Raw genomic sequence first — 20409 nt, forward strand, 5'->3', positions numbered from 1 at the left:
CCTTGAAGAGACTTTGCTCACATTCTGTAGATTAGAACTAAATCCCGTGGCCATAGCTCCTTGTAAGGGAGGCTGAGAAATGTGGTGTAGCACAGAAAGAGGAGAATCAATTACAATAACCAGCCAGTAGTCTCTATCACAATCTTATAAATAGTAATTCTGGTTATGTTTTAAAACAATTGAATGAATTCACTTGAAAAGCATTGTTATCAGAGTTAAAGGTATGGTTCAATAAATAAAAAGTTACTTTTCTTCTGAAATTCAATAGATGCTTTGTAAGAACAGAAACTATTTCATAAGCATTTTGTGTATACAAATTTTTATTTCTGTTTTTCTTTACTAGGACGGACATATAATGATCTGAACCAATATCCAGTATTTCCGTGGGTGTTAACCAACTATGAATCAGAAGAATTGGACCTGACTCTTCCAGGAAACTTCAGGGATCTATCAAAGGTAACTTTTAAACATATAGAAGTCAGCTTTCTTCGTAAGGCTGTAGTCTAATAGTATTTCTGTCAGAGTATAAATAGCCAGTTAATGTTTGTAAGAAAGTGAAACTGGTTATCCTGACTTACACAGTCAGTTTCTAAATCTTACCAATTCTTAGCACAGGAATTAAGCTACAAGAAGATAAACTAGTACTAGCATAGGCAAAATGAAATGGGTATTTGAGAAATAGCACATGTAGGGAGAGGTTTCTCATATATCCTAGGCTTTAAAGTCTAGGTTTAAAACCTAAAATTAGTAGAAAATATGATGGCAAATCATTTCTGTGATATATTCCTTAGATGATAAGGCATGTTATATTGACCATAAAATACACACATTGTAGGGAAATATAATACTGAAAAGAAAGTCAGTTTAGTTTATCAAGTGTCTATCTATATATGAGAGAGAAGATATGGTCCAAAAGATGGCAAGAAAATGGTGCATAACGGTAATAAGAAATAAAAGGCAAAATTTTTATTAGCTTACCTCGTTTATCCAGAGGAAACTACAGTGTGATACTGAACTGTTGGAAATTCAGTGAAGAACTGGGAACTAAGCCCAAAAAGCTGCTCTATAGTCTAAGCTTACGCCAGAGGCTTGCCTTAAAGTTCATGTGTGTTAGCCGTAGTAAAGTCTCAGCCCATTGACTTTGAATGTATCTCTCTTTTCTATAAGACTTGATTGTCTGATTTAGCAATCCACAGAAAGTTGAAAGGTATTTGTGTATACATTTGGTTTTGGGGGGCAGGTCTAAGGGGCTAATGGACAAGAGCAGCATAAGCTCTGTGAATTAGGGAAACGCCATTACCGCCGATTTAAAATGAATCCCACAGATGGTTTTTAACTCAGCATGCCTGCGCCTGCGCCTTTTCTGGCCTTTGAAAGCTAGACGGTTAAACTTGCTCTTGACAAAATCTTGTCTGCATGTGTTTTATTTAACATTAATTGAATAATCATTACTTAGACATTATAAAATATATATACGATACAAATTTAGAGTATAGATTATCAGGTAGCATATTAAAACCTCATATGATGACTACTATTATGTCTATTGTATTATTTTTAAAACAAGGAAGGAAGTTCTTTTTCTTCGAAATCAACTGGGATATTGTGTTTAAAGGAAACTTACAGACTGAAGCTCCTTTTTTCTCTCCATCTATTTATTCATTCTTTCAGTTGTTCAGTCAACAAATATTTATCACACATGTACTATATGTCAAACACTCTACAAGTGAAAGAGTGTACAGGAGTGAATAAAGCAGACATATTCCCAGCCACTTGGAGGGAGTTCAGCCCAGAGCAAAAATGAAAACTCAGATAGTTAACAGCAATATGAGAGGCCAGCATTTACGAGATAGGTTTAGTGGGAACTGTGCCTCACTGGGGAGTATAGGCTCAGCCTCGCTAAGACATTTGGACTCGAATGTTCTTGAAACCTAGCCCAGCCAAAGAAAATGTGGCACTCATTATGATTAGTATGGTTTATAGAAGGCATCTATTTACCACATATTTGCTGGTAATCATAGATTTTTTCCATTTATCCATGTAGGAAAAAATGAGTTAAAATAAATGAGGAAGTCACTGTTTCTACAGTAACTGAAGATATAAACATTTCAAGGTTCTTTTTTTGTTTTTTGTTTTTTGTTTTAGGTGGAGTCTCGCTCTGTCGCCCAGGCTGGAGTGCAGTGGTGCGATCTCGGCTCACTGCAGCCTCCATCTCCTGGGTTCAAGCGATTCTCCTGCCTCAGCCTCATGAGTAGCTGAGATTACAAGCTCCTACCACCACACCTAGCTAATTTTTTTGTATTTTTAGTACAGACGGGGCTTCACTATGTTGGCCAGGCTGGTCTTGAACTCCTGACCTCATGATCCACCCGCCTCTGTGTCCCAAAGTGCTGGGATTACAGGCATGAGCCACCACGCCCAGCCCAGCCCACTTCAGGGATTTTATGCTAACCTGTGTAATGTGTATTTCCTTTGGCAGAGCTTTTCCTTTTGTGCCTCACATGTGCTCCTCTAATTTTATATAGTGTCAAGTAAATAATACAGGTAAACAGATGGAGCCTAAATAAATTAGGCAATATGACTAGAAACTGTCGTTTTGCAAGCATGTAGTTCTTCATACTGTGAACAGTGGAATCCATGAGCACTTAAAAGGTAGATAGCTTTTCTTCAAATTTTACTATATTCCATGCTTTAGCAATTTCTTCTTTCTATTCTGTCACCCTAGCATGATAGGAAAATGTTAGCAAATTAAAGCCTGTTGATATGTTAATAAATTACTTGTGCATTGTTCCCATGCTTCATTGAATTTCTTAATAGGAGCTTCTTACAAATGGGCTAGAAACCTGAGACTATCCTGTGTAAAATCCATCAATAAACAAGATTTTAATGTATGAAAATATATCTTATTATACGCCTAATGGGAAAATGACATTTGAAGTATAATAATATAATTGGAGGGAAAAACTACTATAGTGCAATATTATCACAATGAAGAGATGTCCACTAAGAAGCACATGAAATTCTTGTAGTTATAATCAATACTACAAATGAAAATATTAATGGAGAGTTTTACTCTTCAGAAGCTCAAGGAAGAATTGAAATACTTGAATGATATAACCAAAAGCATTCTAAACGATCTCTAACAACAAGAGTAGTTGTTTCTAAACAAACACTGGGAGTCCTGATCCCAGTAATAATTCTTAGCAGTGAATAATTCTAGAATTTGTTTCAATAAACATGTGGTACCCCAAATAATTTCTATATTCTTTACTATATGAAAGAATTAAGAAACTATGAAATGTACAATGCCAAAAAAATAAATATTTATTTTCTTTCTTTATACCACCACATTACACAGGCTTCATGAAATTCTGTGTTGTATCAGTTGGGAAACTTTTGAATGAAAGTTTCAGAAAACACAGCCGAAATTGGCTTGAACAATAATGGGAATTGGGAAAAAAAATCAAGAAGTTGTAACTGGAACATAAAAAGAATGTAGGCTTCGCTCAAATATTTGTTTCTCTGTCACATATTGTGCAAACTTAAGATGTTTTCTAAATTCTCTGAACTTGTTTGCTCATCTTTAAAATGAACACAATCATACTTACATAATAGGGTTGTTAAAAGATTTTAACACCGTAAAGTAGTTAAGGCACGTAGTATAATGCCTGACACACAAGTGGCATTCAGTGAGTGGCAGTGACACAGCAAATTTCCATGATTGTTAGTTGAGAGTTCACTATCTTTGGTATGATTGACAAAAACCTGGTGAACGTTTGTTTGATTCCTGTGATTTATTTTTTATTCTAATAAAATTAAAAAGTAATGCCATTTAATAAAATATTTTGAATTCAATAAATAATTCTGTTTTATCATCTGTTTGAGTTATCAAATTATCAAAACTGTAACATCAAAACACTAAGGTTATATTAAATGTTTATTAGAACTTTAGATGCACATTTATTTAGACTGAAATATTTTATATTTATAATATTCTTACTTCTTCTTTGGCCCACTTAATTGAACACTTGGAGAGCACAGGAGCAAAAAAAAAAGTTCTTTATCAGTAAGATTTTTTTAGACCTCTCATTTTATTAGACATCATAGGTTCAAGTTTTATTTATTATGTGTACAGGTTAAAGGCTATGTTTATTGTTTTACATGAGGGACAGCAGATGAAATAATCTGCCTTTGACCTATCTTTTCAACACTAACCAACAGTAGGTTTAGAGATTTCCTCCCCACTCGATTTATATAGATATTCCTTATGGAGATGTAACCTTATGGTGAAATCTATCTTACAACATGATATATGCTAGTGTTTCAGTTATTTACAGATACTCATATGAACTCGACTCTTAAAGTATAGTGGTTACATGACTTTGGCGTGAAGCACAGTCTTCTGCTCATTAAAGTGTAAATAGAATTTTCCTATTTCCCAGTCATGCCCTCTGATAAGTGAAATAGTTTCATCACAAAACCAAGTCCTACTAATATTGACATGAACATAAGACATCACATGCACACACCCATTCATCGAGTGGAAAAAATAGATTTTGTTAACACAGGAGTTGTTTGACTGACAGATGATGATAAGCATAACCATTTTCCCAAATTATTATGCCACTTAATAAAAGGAAGTGATAATGCCTTGAGGCTTTGAAATGTGATAATGCAAATGGATGCACTGAAGTGTGAATACTCTTCAACCATCCACCCTCGATACTGCCAAATGTCTATCTACCACATAGAAAAGAGTTTATATTGGTAAGGTGGGGAATCCACGACTCAGCAATCTAGAGCAAGTTCGTTTGTTTTGTTGTTGTTGTGGTTGTCGTTTTTGAGATGGAGTCTCCCTCTGTCACCTAGGCTGGAGTGCAGTAGCACAATCTTGGCTCACTGCAGTCTCCACTAGAGCAAGTTTCTATGGTTATTTTATCTTTCTTTTTCACCGTAAGTTAACAACATCTGAAATGAAATTAATTCCATTTACTTGATCATAATCTACCTAATGCTTAATTTTAAACAACAAAACAGGAAGTATGGGCAAAATACTAGGTGTGTTAGTAGTAGTTAGGATGATATAAAATAAAAGATAGAAGTGTGAATGTGTAAATTTAATTATATACTATCTGCCAAATAACCCTGCTGCCAAATTTGAAATATTTGTTTCAATGTATGTTGAATGCTGCCTTAACATATAACCCACAGTATGTTGAAAATTGTTTTCATTAGACTTGCTTATATGGCAGTGCTGAGGGACAAGGTATTGATTGGCAGTGTTTGGATACTGTTTTAAACTCGTGGGATATTCGTTTATTTAAATTAATACTTTTATTCATTCATTCTTTCTTTCATTACACAAGCATTTATTGCCAACCTACTCTGTGCCAGACACTGGAGATACAAAGGCAATAAGACTTAGTCCATACCTTTAAGAAGTTACAGTCATTTCTTTGTTTACCCAGTGACATATTAAGCTATTTTCCTTCTAATTGAAAAAATGGAAGGATCAAGAAAAGTGCAACTAAAAAGGTAGACTTCACAGACACTGGTAACCAGAAATAGTGAAGTGTTTTTGTGTTTGTTTATATCTCCACTGTTGCTTGTTGGAGACATAATAGGGTGACAGGGAGCTTTATAGATTTATACAGAACTTCCAAAGCAATCCTAGGCTCTGTTTGCTTATACTAAATGTCTCTTTATCCTCTTTTCTTGTTCCTTCCCACTCAGCCAACTGAATCACCTTTTCAGAAAAAGAGAGGGAAAAAAAAGCCTATAGAGCCTGTTCTGCTTTGAAAATTTTAGGCTGTTGAAGAAGGAACTGAAAACAGCAGGAACACTGTTTAGTGTATGCTCTTAGAAGAATCCTACCTATGGAAAGGAAAAGAGAGCCTGCTTTATGCACTTTAATTTCACCAGCCACATGTCACCTCTGTGTCTAAACCACAGCATTATCATGCAAAACTAGGTCAAATTCAGTCTCCTTTAACCTTTCTTTCCAGCTGAAACAGAATATTAAGCAGTTAGAAGTGATCTTGAAACTAATTTGTAGCCCCATCATTATCCTACTTAATACCTGGAAAACTTCTAGAACTGACACATGAAGATTTAAGATGCTCCACTGTTTGTAGGTGAAAGTGTTCACTTTCCACTAAGATACGTAAAACTAATGTTCTTGGGAACTATCTTGGGATAATGATAACAATAATAGCCAATATTTTGCATGTGTTTATTATATGCCAGGCATTGTGCTAAGCATCTTACATGGATTTTCTTGCTTTACCCTCACAACGCTGTGATGAATTGCACTGGTTATATAGATTGCATTTTTTTCCATTTGTTACCTATTATTTCTCCATAATACATAGGTAGGATATTCTTAAAAAAAAAAAAAAAAAAAGCTAGTGATTAATTTCTCTTCTGTATGCCTCTACCTTTTCTAAATGCCCTGGCAGTTTTTATACGCTATCAAAAAAAAAAACAACAACAACAAAGAAAGAAAAAGAAAAAAGAAAAACTCTCCCTATTATCCAGTAAGAATGAGTTCTTTTAAAATATCCTGCACATTGCTCAGTCATGTCAGATATGAGCAGAGGAGTCAAAAGAAATGTGGTCAGTGAGCCATTCCACACCTCCAAAGCTTTCAGTCCTATGTGGGACTAGCATTCCTGTGGAAGTGCTTAAAGCTGGGTGTGGTGGCTCACGCCTGTAATCCCAGCACTTTGGGAGGTGGAGTCAGGAGGATTGCTTGAGGCCAGGAGTTTGAGACCAACCTGAGCAACATAGCCAAACCCTGTCTCTACAAAAATTTAAATTAAGTGCTAATAGGCTGTTTTTTTTGTTTGTTTTTTTTTTTTTTTTTTTTGTTTCACTCTTGTCGCCCAGGCTGAAGTGCAATAGTGCAACCTTGGCTCACTGCAACCTCTGCCTCCCAGGCTCAAGCAATTATCCTGCCTCAGCCTCCCCAGTAGCTGGGATTAAAGGCGTGCACCACCACGCCTGGCTAATTTTTGTATTTTTGGTAGAGATGAGGTTTCACTGTGTGGGCCAGGCTGCTCTCCAACTCCTGACCTCAGATGATCCGCCTGCCTCGGCCTCCCAAAGTGTGGGGATTATCATCGTGAGCCACTATGCCCAGCCACATGCTAATAGATTTTGCTAATCAAATTGCAACTTTAGATCAAAGATTAGCTTTCTTCATAATATACTCAATTCCACCCCATGAAAAAGTGTAAAAAGAAACACATTTAATTAATAGAAAAATATACTCAACACTTCTCTTTATTAATGCTTCATGACTTCAAGTTCTGTTCCTTAATAATGTATTTGAAAATTGTGTACTGATTTGCTGAAGTTCATCGGAGGATGAAAGGCCATATTAAGCCAATTAACAGTATAAAATTGCAAAGGGAATGTTTAATCCACACTTACGGAACACAATTTTAACGTATTTTGGAGAAACAAATTTTCAGATCATTTAAAGCATTCTTATTTAGAACAACCCAAGACATAGGAAAGACTTGAATTGATTGGAAAGGTTTTGCTTGTTTTTATACTCTATTTTAATTGATTTTGACTTTATTATGAAAATTTTTAAACAAAGAAAAGGTACCAATTCCTAATAACAATACCCATTAACCAATACCTACATGTTATAATTATTGACAGTTTAGCTTTTATTGGTTTACTAAAGTATTTAAATAAATATATCATACTTTACCCCTAAATATTTCAGTATGAAAAATATTATTTTCCCATATAATCAGATCACCATCATTACATCTAACAAAACTAATGACATTTCCCTAATAGTATCTAACACTGTGCCTATAATCAGGGTTTTCTAATTATCTCCCATGTGTCTTAAAAATTGTTGTGCTTAAGCCAGGATTCAGTCAGCGACCACACAGTACATCTGATTCTTCTGTCTTGTTTGTCTAAGGTTAGAATAGCTCCCAGTCACCCTATCACCCCCGCTTTTTTTTCGTGATATTGACTCATTTAAGAGAGCATGCCAGTTATCTTATAGAACATAACAATAACAGCCAATATTTTGCATGTGTTTATCATATGCCAATGCTAGGCTTCTGGATTTGTCTTTTTGTTCCTCGTGTTGTCATTTAACTCACTGTAACTAGTAAGGTTTTGATGTGTGCTGATTCAAATATCAGTGAAGATTGGTAATAGAAGCTTTTTTTTTTTTTTTTGAGACGTCGTCTCTCTTTGTCACCCAGGCTGGAGTGCAGTGGTGCAATCTTGGCTCATTACAACTTCTGCCTCCCAGATTCAGGCAATTCTCCTGCCGCAGCCTCCCAAGTAGTGGGATTACATGTGCCCACCTCCACGCCTGGCTAATTTTTGTATTTTTAGTAGAGATGGGGTTTCATCATGTTGGCCAGGCTGATCTTGAACTCCTGGCCTCAAAGTGATCTACCTGCCTCCGTCTCAAAGTGCTGGGATTACAGGCATGAGCCACAGCCCCAGCCAATAATAGAAATTTATATTTGGAAATATTTGGTCAATAACACTTACTAGCCAAAATAAAAAGTTACTATAGTTAATTTAAATTTATCAAAGTTAAAATGTTCACATGTGAAATATATTTCTGGGTCATATAATTGTAAAAGCCATGTAAAATTCTCTCTGTGAGATAAACCAAATTCATGATTAAACAGCAAAAAAAGAGCATATAGGGAAGACTAAAGTCTCCACATTCTCACTGCCCAGAGACAACTACTGATATACTGTCATGTATATTCTTCAAAAAATAAATTATACAAAGTAGAATTACTTGATCAAAACTATATGAATTTTTTAAATATTACCAATTTTCCCCACGAGAAATTTATGCCAATTTATTTGCCAACAGCATTGTGAGATACCATGTTTTCCAATACTGAGTATTATAAAACTTAATAATTTTTGACAATCTAGTTAATAAAAATAGTTTTTGTCTGACCTTTTAACAATTGTGAGTGTACTTACAATTTTTGACTACCTATAATAGAAAGTCAACTTATACTGGTTTTAATTTAAAATGAAAATTTTATTAGCCCATATAACTGAGAAATCCAGGGATGGGTCAGTTCAGGAAAACTCGATCCAGGTGTTCACCAGAATTATCAGGTTCCACACCTCTTACTTTCTACATTGGCTTCATTCTCAAACAGGCTTCCCTGTGTTACAGTGATGATGTCTTTGTAACCCCGCTAGAAAAAGAGCTTTTTCCCAGATAGTTGCAGCAAAGTTTCATCCGATCAAGTTGAATCACATGCCCATTTCTGCAGCAGTCATAGTGCCAATGTGAATAAAATATTATGATTGACAGGTCTAGATCCCATGCCCACCCAGGGAGTCAGGTAGCGAGGTCAGCTCACCTGCACCAGGTGGGGAAGGAATGGTTCACAAAGGAAGAAGGCATAATGAATGCTAAACAGTAAAAAAGAATAGATATCCATTACATTATAGGAACTGGTACTATTTTTTCTTGTATATATTGGAAATTGGCATTTATTATTCTGCGAATTGCCTATTCATCATATCATTTCCTCATTTATTTAATTAGATTGTTCATTAGCTTCTTATTGATTTGTAAGAGCACGTTTTTAAGGAAACTTATGTGCTATGAATATTTTTCATTTTGTTATGTCTTTCGATTTTTGCATAAAATTTTTTTCTAAAACTTCCACATGGAAATTTTATATAATATTATATAATTGAGTTAATCAGTCTTCATTCATTTAGCATTTATTGCTCACTTAAAAAGGTTCAGGTACTGTAGGTGTGAGAATAAAGAGATGAATAAAAGACAGGAAGTTTCTTCGAAGGGCTACACTACTGGGTTAAAAAGGTTAGAAAGTTGCCTATTACCAGATGGTGTCATGTAAGGCTTTACAGATGCAATTTGAAAAACCTCCAAAAGAATGAGTTGAAGTTCCTTAGTCAGATAAAAAGGGAGCCGGGGGATTTACTTGAGCACAGAAGCGTCTGTAGGTATGATTTCTATGTTGTCATAACAGAATTTTCAGAATGATGACAGGTAGTTGATGACTGAAAAAACAAGGTAAGAACTCTCAAAGCCTCTTCGAAGGATTTTCAAGCCCTTGATTACAAAAGATAACAAGATAACTTAGATATCTTAGAAGTTCAATGTCTTAAAAGTATTGAGATAACTAAAAGCTATTGTTAGAAGCCAGACAAATGTGTCAAATGTACCCAGCTTCAAGCTGTATCTAGCACAGAGCTGCAGCTGGTTCTGTAAAATGTCTAGCCACTGACTAGCAACATGATCTTCATTTGACTTTTCTTCAGTGTCCTCATTTGTAAGGATTTGGTCAAGTAGACCTGAATGTTTCCTTCTATTTCTGTGGACCTATGAGGAATGAGGAATTAAGTAGGTAGTTATAAAAGAAAAAAGTCACATCAAGGGCCAGGCAAACTGGCTTACACCTGTAATACCAGCACTTTGGGAGGCCAAGGCAGAAGGATCACTTGAGGACAGGAGTTCAAGACCAGCCTGGGTAGCATAGTGAGATTTCATCTCTATTAAAAAATAAAGTCACATTAAGATCAGAATTTCATATTTAGCAATGAAAAAGCAGTGCAGTAGTGTAGAATGTGGAGACCCAGGTACTTGTTTGCTCATCATGAAATTAGGTTCATATTGAATGTCTTACTGTCCTCAGAGACTTACGAAAATCAGTCTAGAAAATGGATGTGAAGACAATATGTTTCACAAATATATAGTATCATCGGCAGTTGTAATAGCAGTAGTAAACTCTTGAACATATTATGTGTGCAGGTTTGAGTATTCCTTATCCATAATGCTTGGGACCAGAAGTGTTTCAGACTTCAGATTGTTTCAGATTTCAGAATATTTGCATATACACAATGAGATAGCTTGGGAACAGACCCAAGTCTAAACAAAAAATTATTTCATTTCATATACACCATATTCCATATAGCCTGCAGGTCATCTTATACAGTTTTTTTTTTTTAAACAATTTTGTACATGAAACAAAAGTTTGTGTTAAGTACATATGTGTGGAATTTTCCACTTAAGATGGTGTCATGTTGGCATGCAAAAAGTTCTGGAATTTGGAGCATTCTAGATATCAAATTTTTGGATTAGGGATGCTCAGCCTATGTAACAGTAGAATGCTAGGACTATGAACATCATATCATTTTCAGTTTTTTAATGATATATTAGAATTCAGTGTTATTGACATTGCTTTAACTAGGCCTCCGATTTCTCCTTGACAAACTTTTTTTTTCTTGAAAATTATAATCTAGTTTGATGACATTGACCATTTATCAGATCAATCCACATTTATTTATTTGTATTTATTTAAGTCAGTAACTCTGTGCTCAGACTTTTATGTTCTCTAAAAGTTCTTCTGATGTTTCATATAATACCATTTATACAATATGTTTTATTTATAAAATTTTTGCACTCATTTTTACTTATTAAATTTATATATTATATACCTGTTCTAAGAAAAGGACTTTGTACAATATGCAGGTTTTAAAAGATAGAAAAATATTGATAAATCAAGGCTAAGAGAACAGAAAGAGAAAACAGAAAAATGAAACTAAAGAAAAAGTTAGCATGCAGAAATACACACCAAATATGTACCAGAATTTTTCAAAGTACAATCTAAGGTATTGCATCTAAACAGTTGTTCTAAAAACAAAAGAAGTATGTGTTTCTCATAAAAAATAAAATAAAATAAAATAAAGAGAAACACTGGAATAAACACATTTAAACAATTATATTTACAATAGTATTTCTCAGAGCCTTAAGATCATGTAAATCCCCACAAACCTCTGGTAGAATTTTTGTTTCATGTAGTAAAGTCACAAAGGTTTTTATTTTTAGGAAAACCAAACTTTTTGTAGCACTGAAGTTTGAGACAAATTTCTCTCTTTGGTCTTCAAAACAGGGAAACTGAGTGATAAGAGTAGAGAAAATTCTCAGCATTATTTCTTCAATAACTACAGTAGTGTTTCATGTGAACATCCTAATGCTACACATGTAATTTCCCATAAATTTTATAAGGAATGCGAATTTTTGTACATTAGTCACTTCTTGAATTCTTTCATGTTGGAAATAGTGCTTTTTTGCAAGCTATGTAGGCTTTTTGGCAGTTTTTAAAACTGAATTATAATAATAAAGTTTTATAGGGATAGAAATGTTATTTTTCATTTTTGCATTTTTTGCACCATTTTTTCCTATTTGTTAAAGTGTTCACCTGTAACATAAAAACTAACAAAGACAAAACAGCAATAAATCTAAAAATAGGGTTTAAACTTTCAGTTAAACTTTTGTATATGGTAACACTTAAAAAGCACAGAAGTCACTGAATCCAAATGCCTACTGTTTGACAGAAAAGGAAACAATTTATTGATGTAGTAACTATGATGAAAATTGAAAAATATTGCAAAGTAAATTTATAAATTTTATTAAGTGTAGCCTTACCTTTTGACCAGAATTCTTAACCATATGCATCTGGCAAAAATCAAATGATACTGACATTGCAGTATTTGCTAAAATTTTTAAAGTATAGCAAAGTTACAACCTTGTCAATATGTAGGTAAGTAGGTAATTGATTGATGGATGGATAAATATGATATGATAGGTATCTATTATGATCTCTTAAGAAAATATGTCATCTGTGACAAAATTCTCATTTCCCCAAACAAACATTTTGAAGCTTTTTGCTTTCTAATTATTTATTGCTGTTTGACTATTAGAAGCAAAACGATAGAAAAATATTAAGTACAAAGCAAATCACTTACATTATGTTCCACAAAAGTCATTTCTAACTTTATTAGGTAAAAATTCAAAATTAGAAATATATTATAAGAAGTGTCTAAGGGAGGGATATGCAGACTTTAATACTGTGCAGCTGTTTCCTACACAGCATTACTCTGTAAAACACTACAATAAAATGACTTTGATGAAACTTGCGTAAAATAAAAAATGTAAGTCTTTACTTTTCCTTTTCCAGAAATGTAAGAGAAGACTGGAAAAGATTAGAGGAAGAGCCATGCTCCTTTTTAAAGAATGCTTTGTGAGATTTTACAGGACAAACAGTATCAGATAAGATCAAACCTTAGGGATTGCACAGACATTTTGTGCATGCGAAAGGTCTATTAGCATTTTCACGACAGAACAAAGTATTAAACATTTTCAGTGCTTTGAAAAATATACTTACTGAGTTAGAAAAACATATCTGAACATCTAGTAAAGTATAAAATATGTAGGTAATTTTAAATGAAAAACTCATTACTTTGGGCCAGGCGTGGTAGCTCACGCCTGTAATCCCAGCACTTTGGGAGGTCGAGGCTAGCAGATCACGAGGTCAGGAGATGGAGACCATCCTGGCTAACACGGTGAAACCCCATCTCTACTAAAAATACAAAAAATTAGCCGGGCATGGTGGCGGGCGCCTGTAGTCCCAGCTACTTGGGAGGCTGAGACAGGAGAATGGCGTGAACCTGGGAGGCAGAGCTTGCAGTGAGCCGAGATCGTGCCACTGCACTCCAGCCTGGGCGACAGAGTGGGACTCCATCTCAAAAAATAAATAAATAAATAAATAAATAAATAAATAAAATAACTCATTACTTCAGTTCCATAACAGACTTTACATTCATTTCACTTTATAACAATTAATCTTTTACCAATAATGTAATTATGTTGTTTTAAATAGTATTAAGATTTTATGTAATGTTTAACAAAATTACATTACCTTTTTTACATCTATCTAAAGAGATTTGAGAGATAATCAATGAAATTTAACACAATAAAGTTTAAACCTTAGAACATTCTTTAAAAATCTAAATTTTTATACTATCATACTTTGTTTTACAAAATGAAGATAAAAAAGTTTAGGAACCTTAAAATATTAACATTCTTGTGCATGAAAAATACAGCTTTTATATAAATAAATTGTTGAGTCTTTGTTAATCATAATTAAAGTTAACAAAAAATGAACATAATTTACAAATAATTTAAATTTTCAGGATAAGCACCCTTGCAAATAAGAGTTTATTATGGAAATTCTAACAGACTTTTTACTGCTGATGACCTCATTGTGTTATTTGAATTAGTCTCCTGAGGCCAAAAGAAAAGGCTCATAACAATTTATAAATGAATCTTCCTCCCTTGTGTAACATTATGTGTCCCATTGAAACACTAATTTTCTACTACTTCTCTTGTTAAAATTAAGCCTTCGAGGGATCTTCATAGTTGATTATAAATATTAAATTTTGAAATAAAGTAGTTAGACATTGTACTTAGTACTCTTCTTTTGTTTTCTCTGTAAACCTACTTACTTTTATAGTATGCAACTTAAATCAAAATCATGTGCTTATTTGATACCATAAGCACGGACTCTGTATACTATTAATCCAAAATCGGACAAAAACTTAAGCTAAGGCAGTTTGCTATTGGAAATCATGAAGATGGTGTGCTGGAAATTCCTAATAATTAGATGTGCTAAAATTTTGAGAATATGATGCAGTTAAGCACATGCTTTATTGAAGAAATCAGTATAGGGATTAGCATCATAATCAGTAGATAGGGTGGTGGTACTCATAGGAGAGGTCTTAGTGGCCTCAGCAAAACGCTTTCCAGGGAATCTGAATTTCCTGAATTATTCCATCACCCTTAAGTGTGTAGTTTAACAATAAAAAGGATAGTTGTTCCATCTATATACTACTAGAATAAGACTAACATTCTCTCAGGGTTCCATATGGAGGGTTGTCTTTCACACTCTGGGTAACCGGCTGTTAAGACAAGGTTTTCACTAATATGGTTGTCAAATGGTCAATCTCTTCACCTTCTCTGCATTGGGTTTCCTGTATTCCAAGCTAAATGTTCATTATATAGCTTATTAAGTAATAGGAAAATAACAAAACTGTTGATGTGGCCTTAACAGTTTAAATGAGATCACCTCTGATAATCTAGTTTACAAAAACTGTTAGTAAAGTCTAGAAACTTTGGACTATGAATCATCCTCTTGGGCAGTTTTTAACAAGTGTAATGATTTGTAATTAATATCAAAATCTGGTATGTTTAAAAATGTAATAGAAAATAATGTATTTATGCTGTATGGCTAAAAAGAATTAACAGTGAAATACTGAAAGTATAAAGATTTATTACCTAGGATATCTAATATGACTGTATTAAACAAAATATTTTTTTCTTTTAATAGCCAATTGGTGCTTTGAACCCAAAGAGAGCTGTGTTTTACGCAGAGCGTTATGAGACGTGGGAAGATGATCAAAGCCCACCCTACCATTATAATACCCATTATTCAACAGCAACATCTACTTTATCCTGGCTTGTTCGAATTGTGAGTATCTTCATTGAGCTAGTTTGCCTTTGTTACCTTAAAATTTTTAACGTAAGTAAATTAAATACAATTCAAATCAGTTGTAATTTGTTCTAAACAAAGATTAGAGACAAGTAAAGTAGAAATTAAAGATTCCAAAGTAGCAAAATATGAATTTTTTAATGAGTTGTCTCATTTGCAAAATTGGATTAGAAAGTTAGTTATCTATTGCTAGGTATTATGAGCTTAAACCAAACCAGTTGTCCAGTTATAAAGGAGCCAAAACTGAGTACATACCTTTTTTTTTTTTTTTCAGTAACAGGGTCTCCCACTCTGCCACTGAGGCTAGAGTGCAGTAGTACTATCACAGCTCACAGCAGCCTTGAACCCCCAGGCTCAAAGAGTCTTCCTGCCTCAGCCTCCCAAGTAACTAGTACTAAAAGCATTTAACACCTTGGGGGGCAATTTTTTTTTTTTTTTTTTTTTTTTTTTTTGAGACAGACTCTCGTTCTGTCACCCAGGCTGGAGTGCAATTGCGTGATCTCAGCTCTCTGCAATCTCTGCCTCCCGGGTCCAAGCGCGTTTCCTCCCTCAGCCTCCAGAGTAGTTGAGATTACAGGCGCCCACCACCACGCCTGGCTAATTTTTGTATATTTAGTAGAGATGGGGTTTCGCCATGTTGGTCAAACTGGTCTTGAACTCCTGACCTCAGGTGACTGGCCCGCCTCAGCTTCCCAAAGTGCTGGCATTATAGGTGTGAGCCACCGTGCCCGGCCCAGCTATTATTTTTAAACATGGCATCTCACTTTTTTCCCCAGGCTGGTCTCTCACTTTTGTTCCCCTGGGCTTCAGTGATCCTCCTGCCTTACCTCCCAAAGCACTGGGATTACAGGTGTGAGCCACCACACCTAGCCCTGGAGTGCATTCTTAATACCCTCTGCCTCTTTCCTCACAAATGATGCACACTGGCACTTGCTCTCCCCCAGCCCTCTCATTCTTACTTCTTGGGTAGCATGTTTTACAACCAGTTTCCAAATATTTTGAAAACCTCTTTCTGTTACTTTTCTCTTTCTCCTAAGACATAAATATATTCACGTCTCACTGATGTTTAAAAAAAAAGAAAGAAAAAAAGCCTGCTGCAAGCCCCCGCCCACTCTGCAGTTCTTTCCCATCTCTCTCCCTGCATAGTCAGATTCCTGAAAGCACAACCTCTGCTGTCCTGCAATGCACTGTGGTACCTGTTGCCTATACTTTATCACCTCCCATTCAGTCTTTAGCCTGGTTGATTTCAGTTCCACATCCATCACTTTACTGGATTGTTTTTGCGAAGGTCACATATTATGCAGATAGAGCTTCCCATTTCTTACCTATCATGTCTCTTGAAGCATTTCACACCATTGCTAATCTTCTCTCCTTGAAATTTTCTTTCAACATTCCTTTTACAATATCCTCTCCTGGTTTGCCTCCTGTCATCCTAACTGTTCTGCTCAGTCTCCAGCTCACATTCTTTTTCCTTGATGTTCCTATTCCCCAGGATTTTTCTTTATATTTCAGCTGAGCTGTGTCATTCAGTTATAAGCTAGTGATTTCCAGCTTCTCTCTTCTTTGCAAACATTTCTCTTGTGTTCCTGACCTATATTTCCAAGTGCCTGCTAGATATTTCTACCTGAATATCTCACAGTACCATAAGCAGCATTTCAATAAATGAACTCCTCATCTCCCTCATGAACCTGCTGTGGTTAAATGCCATGATTATTCACTCAGCTGCCCAATCTAGAAATTGGGAAGCTTTTTCCTAGATATTTTCTCTATTTTTCCAGCCTCTTACATCCAATCAGACATCCACAGATTCTACCAACTAAATATCTCTATCTCCTTTTCTCTATACTCTGGCACTTTCTTTAATTTAGGTTCCCATTCTCTCTCACCTAGATTATTGCAAAAGCTCTTAGCAAACCTCTTTTCCTTTATTCTTGCCTTCTCCATTCTGGTCTAGATAGGAGCACTGTAAGCAACTGAGGAGTACTATAGAATGCTAAATTAAATCTTGTAATCAATAATTTTCCCCTATTAAGATATACCTCAGACCACTCTATTGTATGAGGCTGATGTGCCCAAGAAACACATTGGTAAAGCAGAGTATATGAAACTGCATCTCCTGTCTTTGAAAATATTTTTTCCCTAAACCTAAATGACAGCTCTAGTTTGTAGGTTTTCCTTAAACATCCTCTCCATTATGGGAAAAAAATAACTTTCTACAGAAATTTAGTATGAACAGTTAGAAAGTCCGGCATGAGGAGGTAACCGCTTGAGCTAACTCCGACCCGAGAAATTTAGTATGAATATATTTTAAGTAACTTGCAAGCCATTGATAGGTGACAAACTACAATTATTTTTGTTAAGAAAAATTTTGTCAGAATTGTGATTCTGTTTGAGCATAAATCTTATCTCTTTCATAATTCTACACCAGCATAAGAAGTAAAGGAAGTGTGGACTAACTAGTCTTTTGAGAAAACAAACCCAAATCTTATTTGTAAAACTAAACTCTGTAATGGTAAACTAAAGGAAAAGACATAAAACTATTTTTAAACCAAAGCTATTAAATCATTCTAATTTATCCAAACATTCACTTTAATTATGTGAACTTGGATTCTTTTATAATAATGTTTCTGAGTTAGAAGTTTCTTAAGAAATACTTTTTAAATCTGGTACTTTTAAAGTATAGAATTCTCTTTTTTAATTATCTGTTAATTTTGAGAATATTAGATTTATATCATTGCCTATTTATAAAGCAATCAGAACAGAGCATCTTTAGTTTCTGGGTGATAATAATAATTCCAGAGGCAGGAAAATACTTCACACTCACAAGAGGCAAATGCTTTTCAAATTCCAGATACACAGACACATAAAGAGCTTATAACTTCCAACCTTCAGTTTCAGCCATAGGTCAAAACTAAACAAAGTCACAAAAATTGACCAGTCAAGATCTCAAAAGAGCCGGTTTTCTTTATAATGGATATAAAATATGCTCTTAATTGATTTGAACTCACAAATAGGCAAACAGACAAGAATACCAAAAAACTAATTAATTAGATTCGCGATCACCAAATGGTAAGACCATAAAACCAAAACTAAATGCTCAATCATTACTGCCACCAGTGGAAAATTACCTATTAGCTGTACAGAAATCAGAAACAAAAAAATCAGTAGAAGGAGCAACTTTTAAAACCTAGAAAAAAAAAGTCACTGAAGTTCAAGTTTTGTTTGCTGCCTAGGGTCCACCCTGGAAACCAAGAAAAGATGTAGCTGGGCTTAAGTAGCCCATGAAATACACTTCTTAAGCTAAACAGTTAATCTGAGTTCATCAGGTTAGTCCACATGGAACTCTCAAAGAGACCACCAAAACTCTTTTAGCAAAGGAAATTTTTAGAAAACATTGAAACTAGAGATTTGCACCCTGGGAGGCCTTTTCATACAACCTCAGGTCCCGTCAATGACAGTCATTACCTTAGTGAGCCACCACCTGTAGGACAGGTGGTGCAGGACACCTCTTTCAGGTACTTTGAGGATGAGAAAAAAAGTCAGGAGTCCTTCCTGAGAAAATGTTATCTACTGTGTTGTTTGACGGATTAAATGAGAGTGTATATACAATAGTATTTTGAAATACATAAAGGGGTATTCACTGTTTTTTTTACCTAATCAAGTTAGTCTGAAGCCAGATTTACAAGACTCCTTCAAGAGTGACTCCATAAAAATACTTGTTATCAACAGCCCAATTTAAGTTAACCTCATCTATCCCTAATCAGCTAAACACTTTCCCAAATCATAACTCAGAATTTATACTTAAGTTGATTTGTTATTCCAGCGAAATGGAATTCAAACTTCAATCTATGCAGGGGCATGCCAGAATATTCTACACATTTATCCCACACATGCCCTTGTCTATAGCAGTGCTGCACGACAGAAATATAATGTAAACTACCATGTGACTTAAAATTTCTAGTAGCCACATTTATAAGTAAAAAAGAAACAGGTAAAATTAATTTTAATAAATATATTTGTTAATCTACTATTTCCAAAATGTTATCATTTAAACATGTAACCAATATAAAAATGTAAAATGAGGCATTTTACATTTTACATTTTTGGAGGGAGGGTACTGAGTCTTTGAAATTCAGAGTGTATTTTATATTTACTGTGCATCTCAATTTGAACTAGCCACATTTCAAGTGCTCAATAGTGACATGTGGCTAGTGGCTACTGTTTGGACAAACCTATAAAACTGCTTTTATGGGGACTCAGCCCAAATATCTTATGTCATGTGGTTATAAATAAAAGTATCAGTCTCATGGTTTACTAAGCGTTTAACCTACTGGTCCAGGATTCGTGATTTCCTCACTCCCATTCCAAGGAGTTCATGAAATAGGAAATACATTAAAATTTGGGTCACTAAGAATTTGTTCACAAAAATAAAATACAGATTAAAATAAGTGTCTGTCCTTTACCTTAGGCCTTTTAGATCTAAAGTCATTAAACTTGTTATTTGTTTCGGTGTACTTAGTATGACAAAAATAATAATTGCTTAAAAATGCTAAATAACTATATGCTTCATTACTTTAAATTAAAAATATTATTTTAAACAAACTACCAGTGAAATCACTTGTCTACAATATGAGACTCTGAAAAGACTGTTTTCCTGACAACTGCCATTGGGCAAATCATGAATAAACTTATAGCAGCCTTTGGAGTTTCTTCAAATATTAATATTAAAAAACACATTTTACTTGGGATGTTTTTACTTTACATCTTACCCTAGTCATATAACATGTATACAGAAATAATTAAATCTTTTTCACTGACTTGCTGACCACTCAGTAACTGGTTCGCCTTCCAAATTCAGTATATTCAGCCCTCCTATTCAAAACTCATTTGTCAAACGTTTCATAGTTTCCAAGGAAGTGATGTTTAGAATTTGAAACTTTCTGTGTAAATTATGGCTTGTTTTGAAAGCTTACCCTAAAGCCTCTTTAAACCATAATGTGTCTTTAAAAGTATATATGTATAGTAG

General features: G+C 34.5%; 1 protein-coding gene across 3 annotated transcripts in view; it reads left to right on the forward strand.

Moving 5' to 3' along the window:
* Positions 1-20409, forward strand: part of NBEA (neurobeachin) — a 752078-nt gene that overhangs the window by 629012 nt on the left and 102657 nt on the right. For all 3 annotated transcript variants that reach the window (XM_025364271.1, XM_025364273.1, XM_025364274.1), the window contains 2 exons: positions 344-456; positions 15222-15362. In XM_025364271.1, the coding sequence (XP_025220056.1) occupies positions 344-456; positions 15222-15362 (254 nt within the window). The remainder of the gene's footprint in view (positions 1-343; positions 457-15221; positions 15363-20409) is intronic.

Source organism: Theropithecus gelada, chromosome 17 (genome assembly GCF_003255815.1).
Source record: "Theropithecus gelada isolate Dixy chromosome 17, Tgel_1.0, whole genome shotgun sequence".
Taxonomy (NCBI): Eukaryota; Metazoa; Chordata; class Mammalia; order Primates; family Cercopithecidae; genus Theropithecus; species Theropithecus gelada.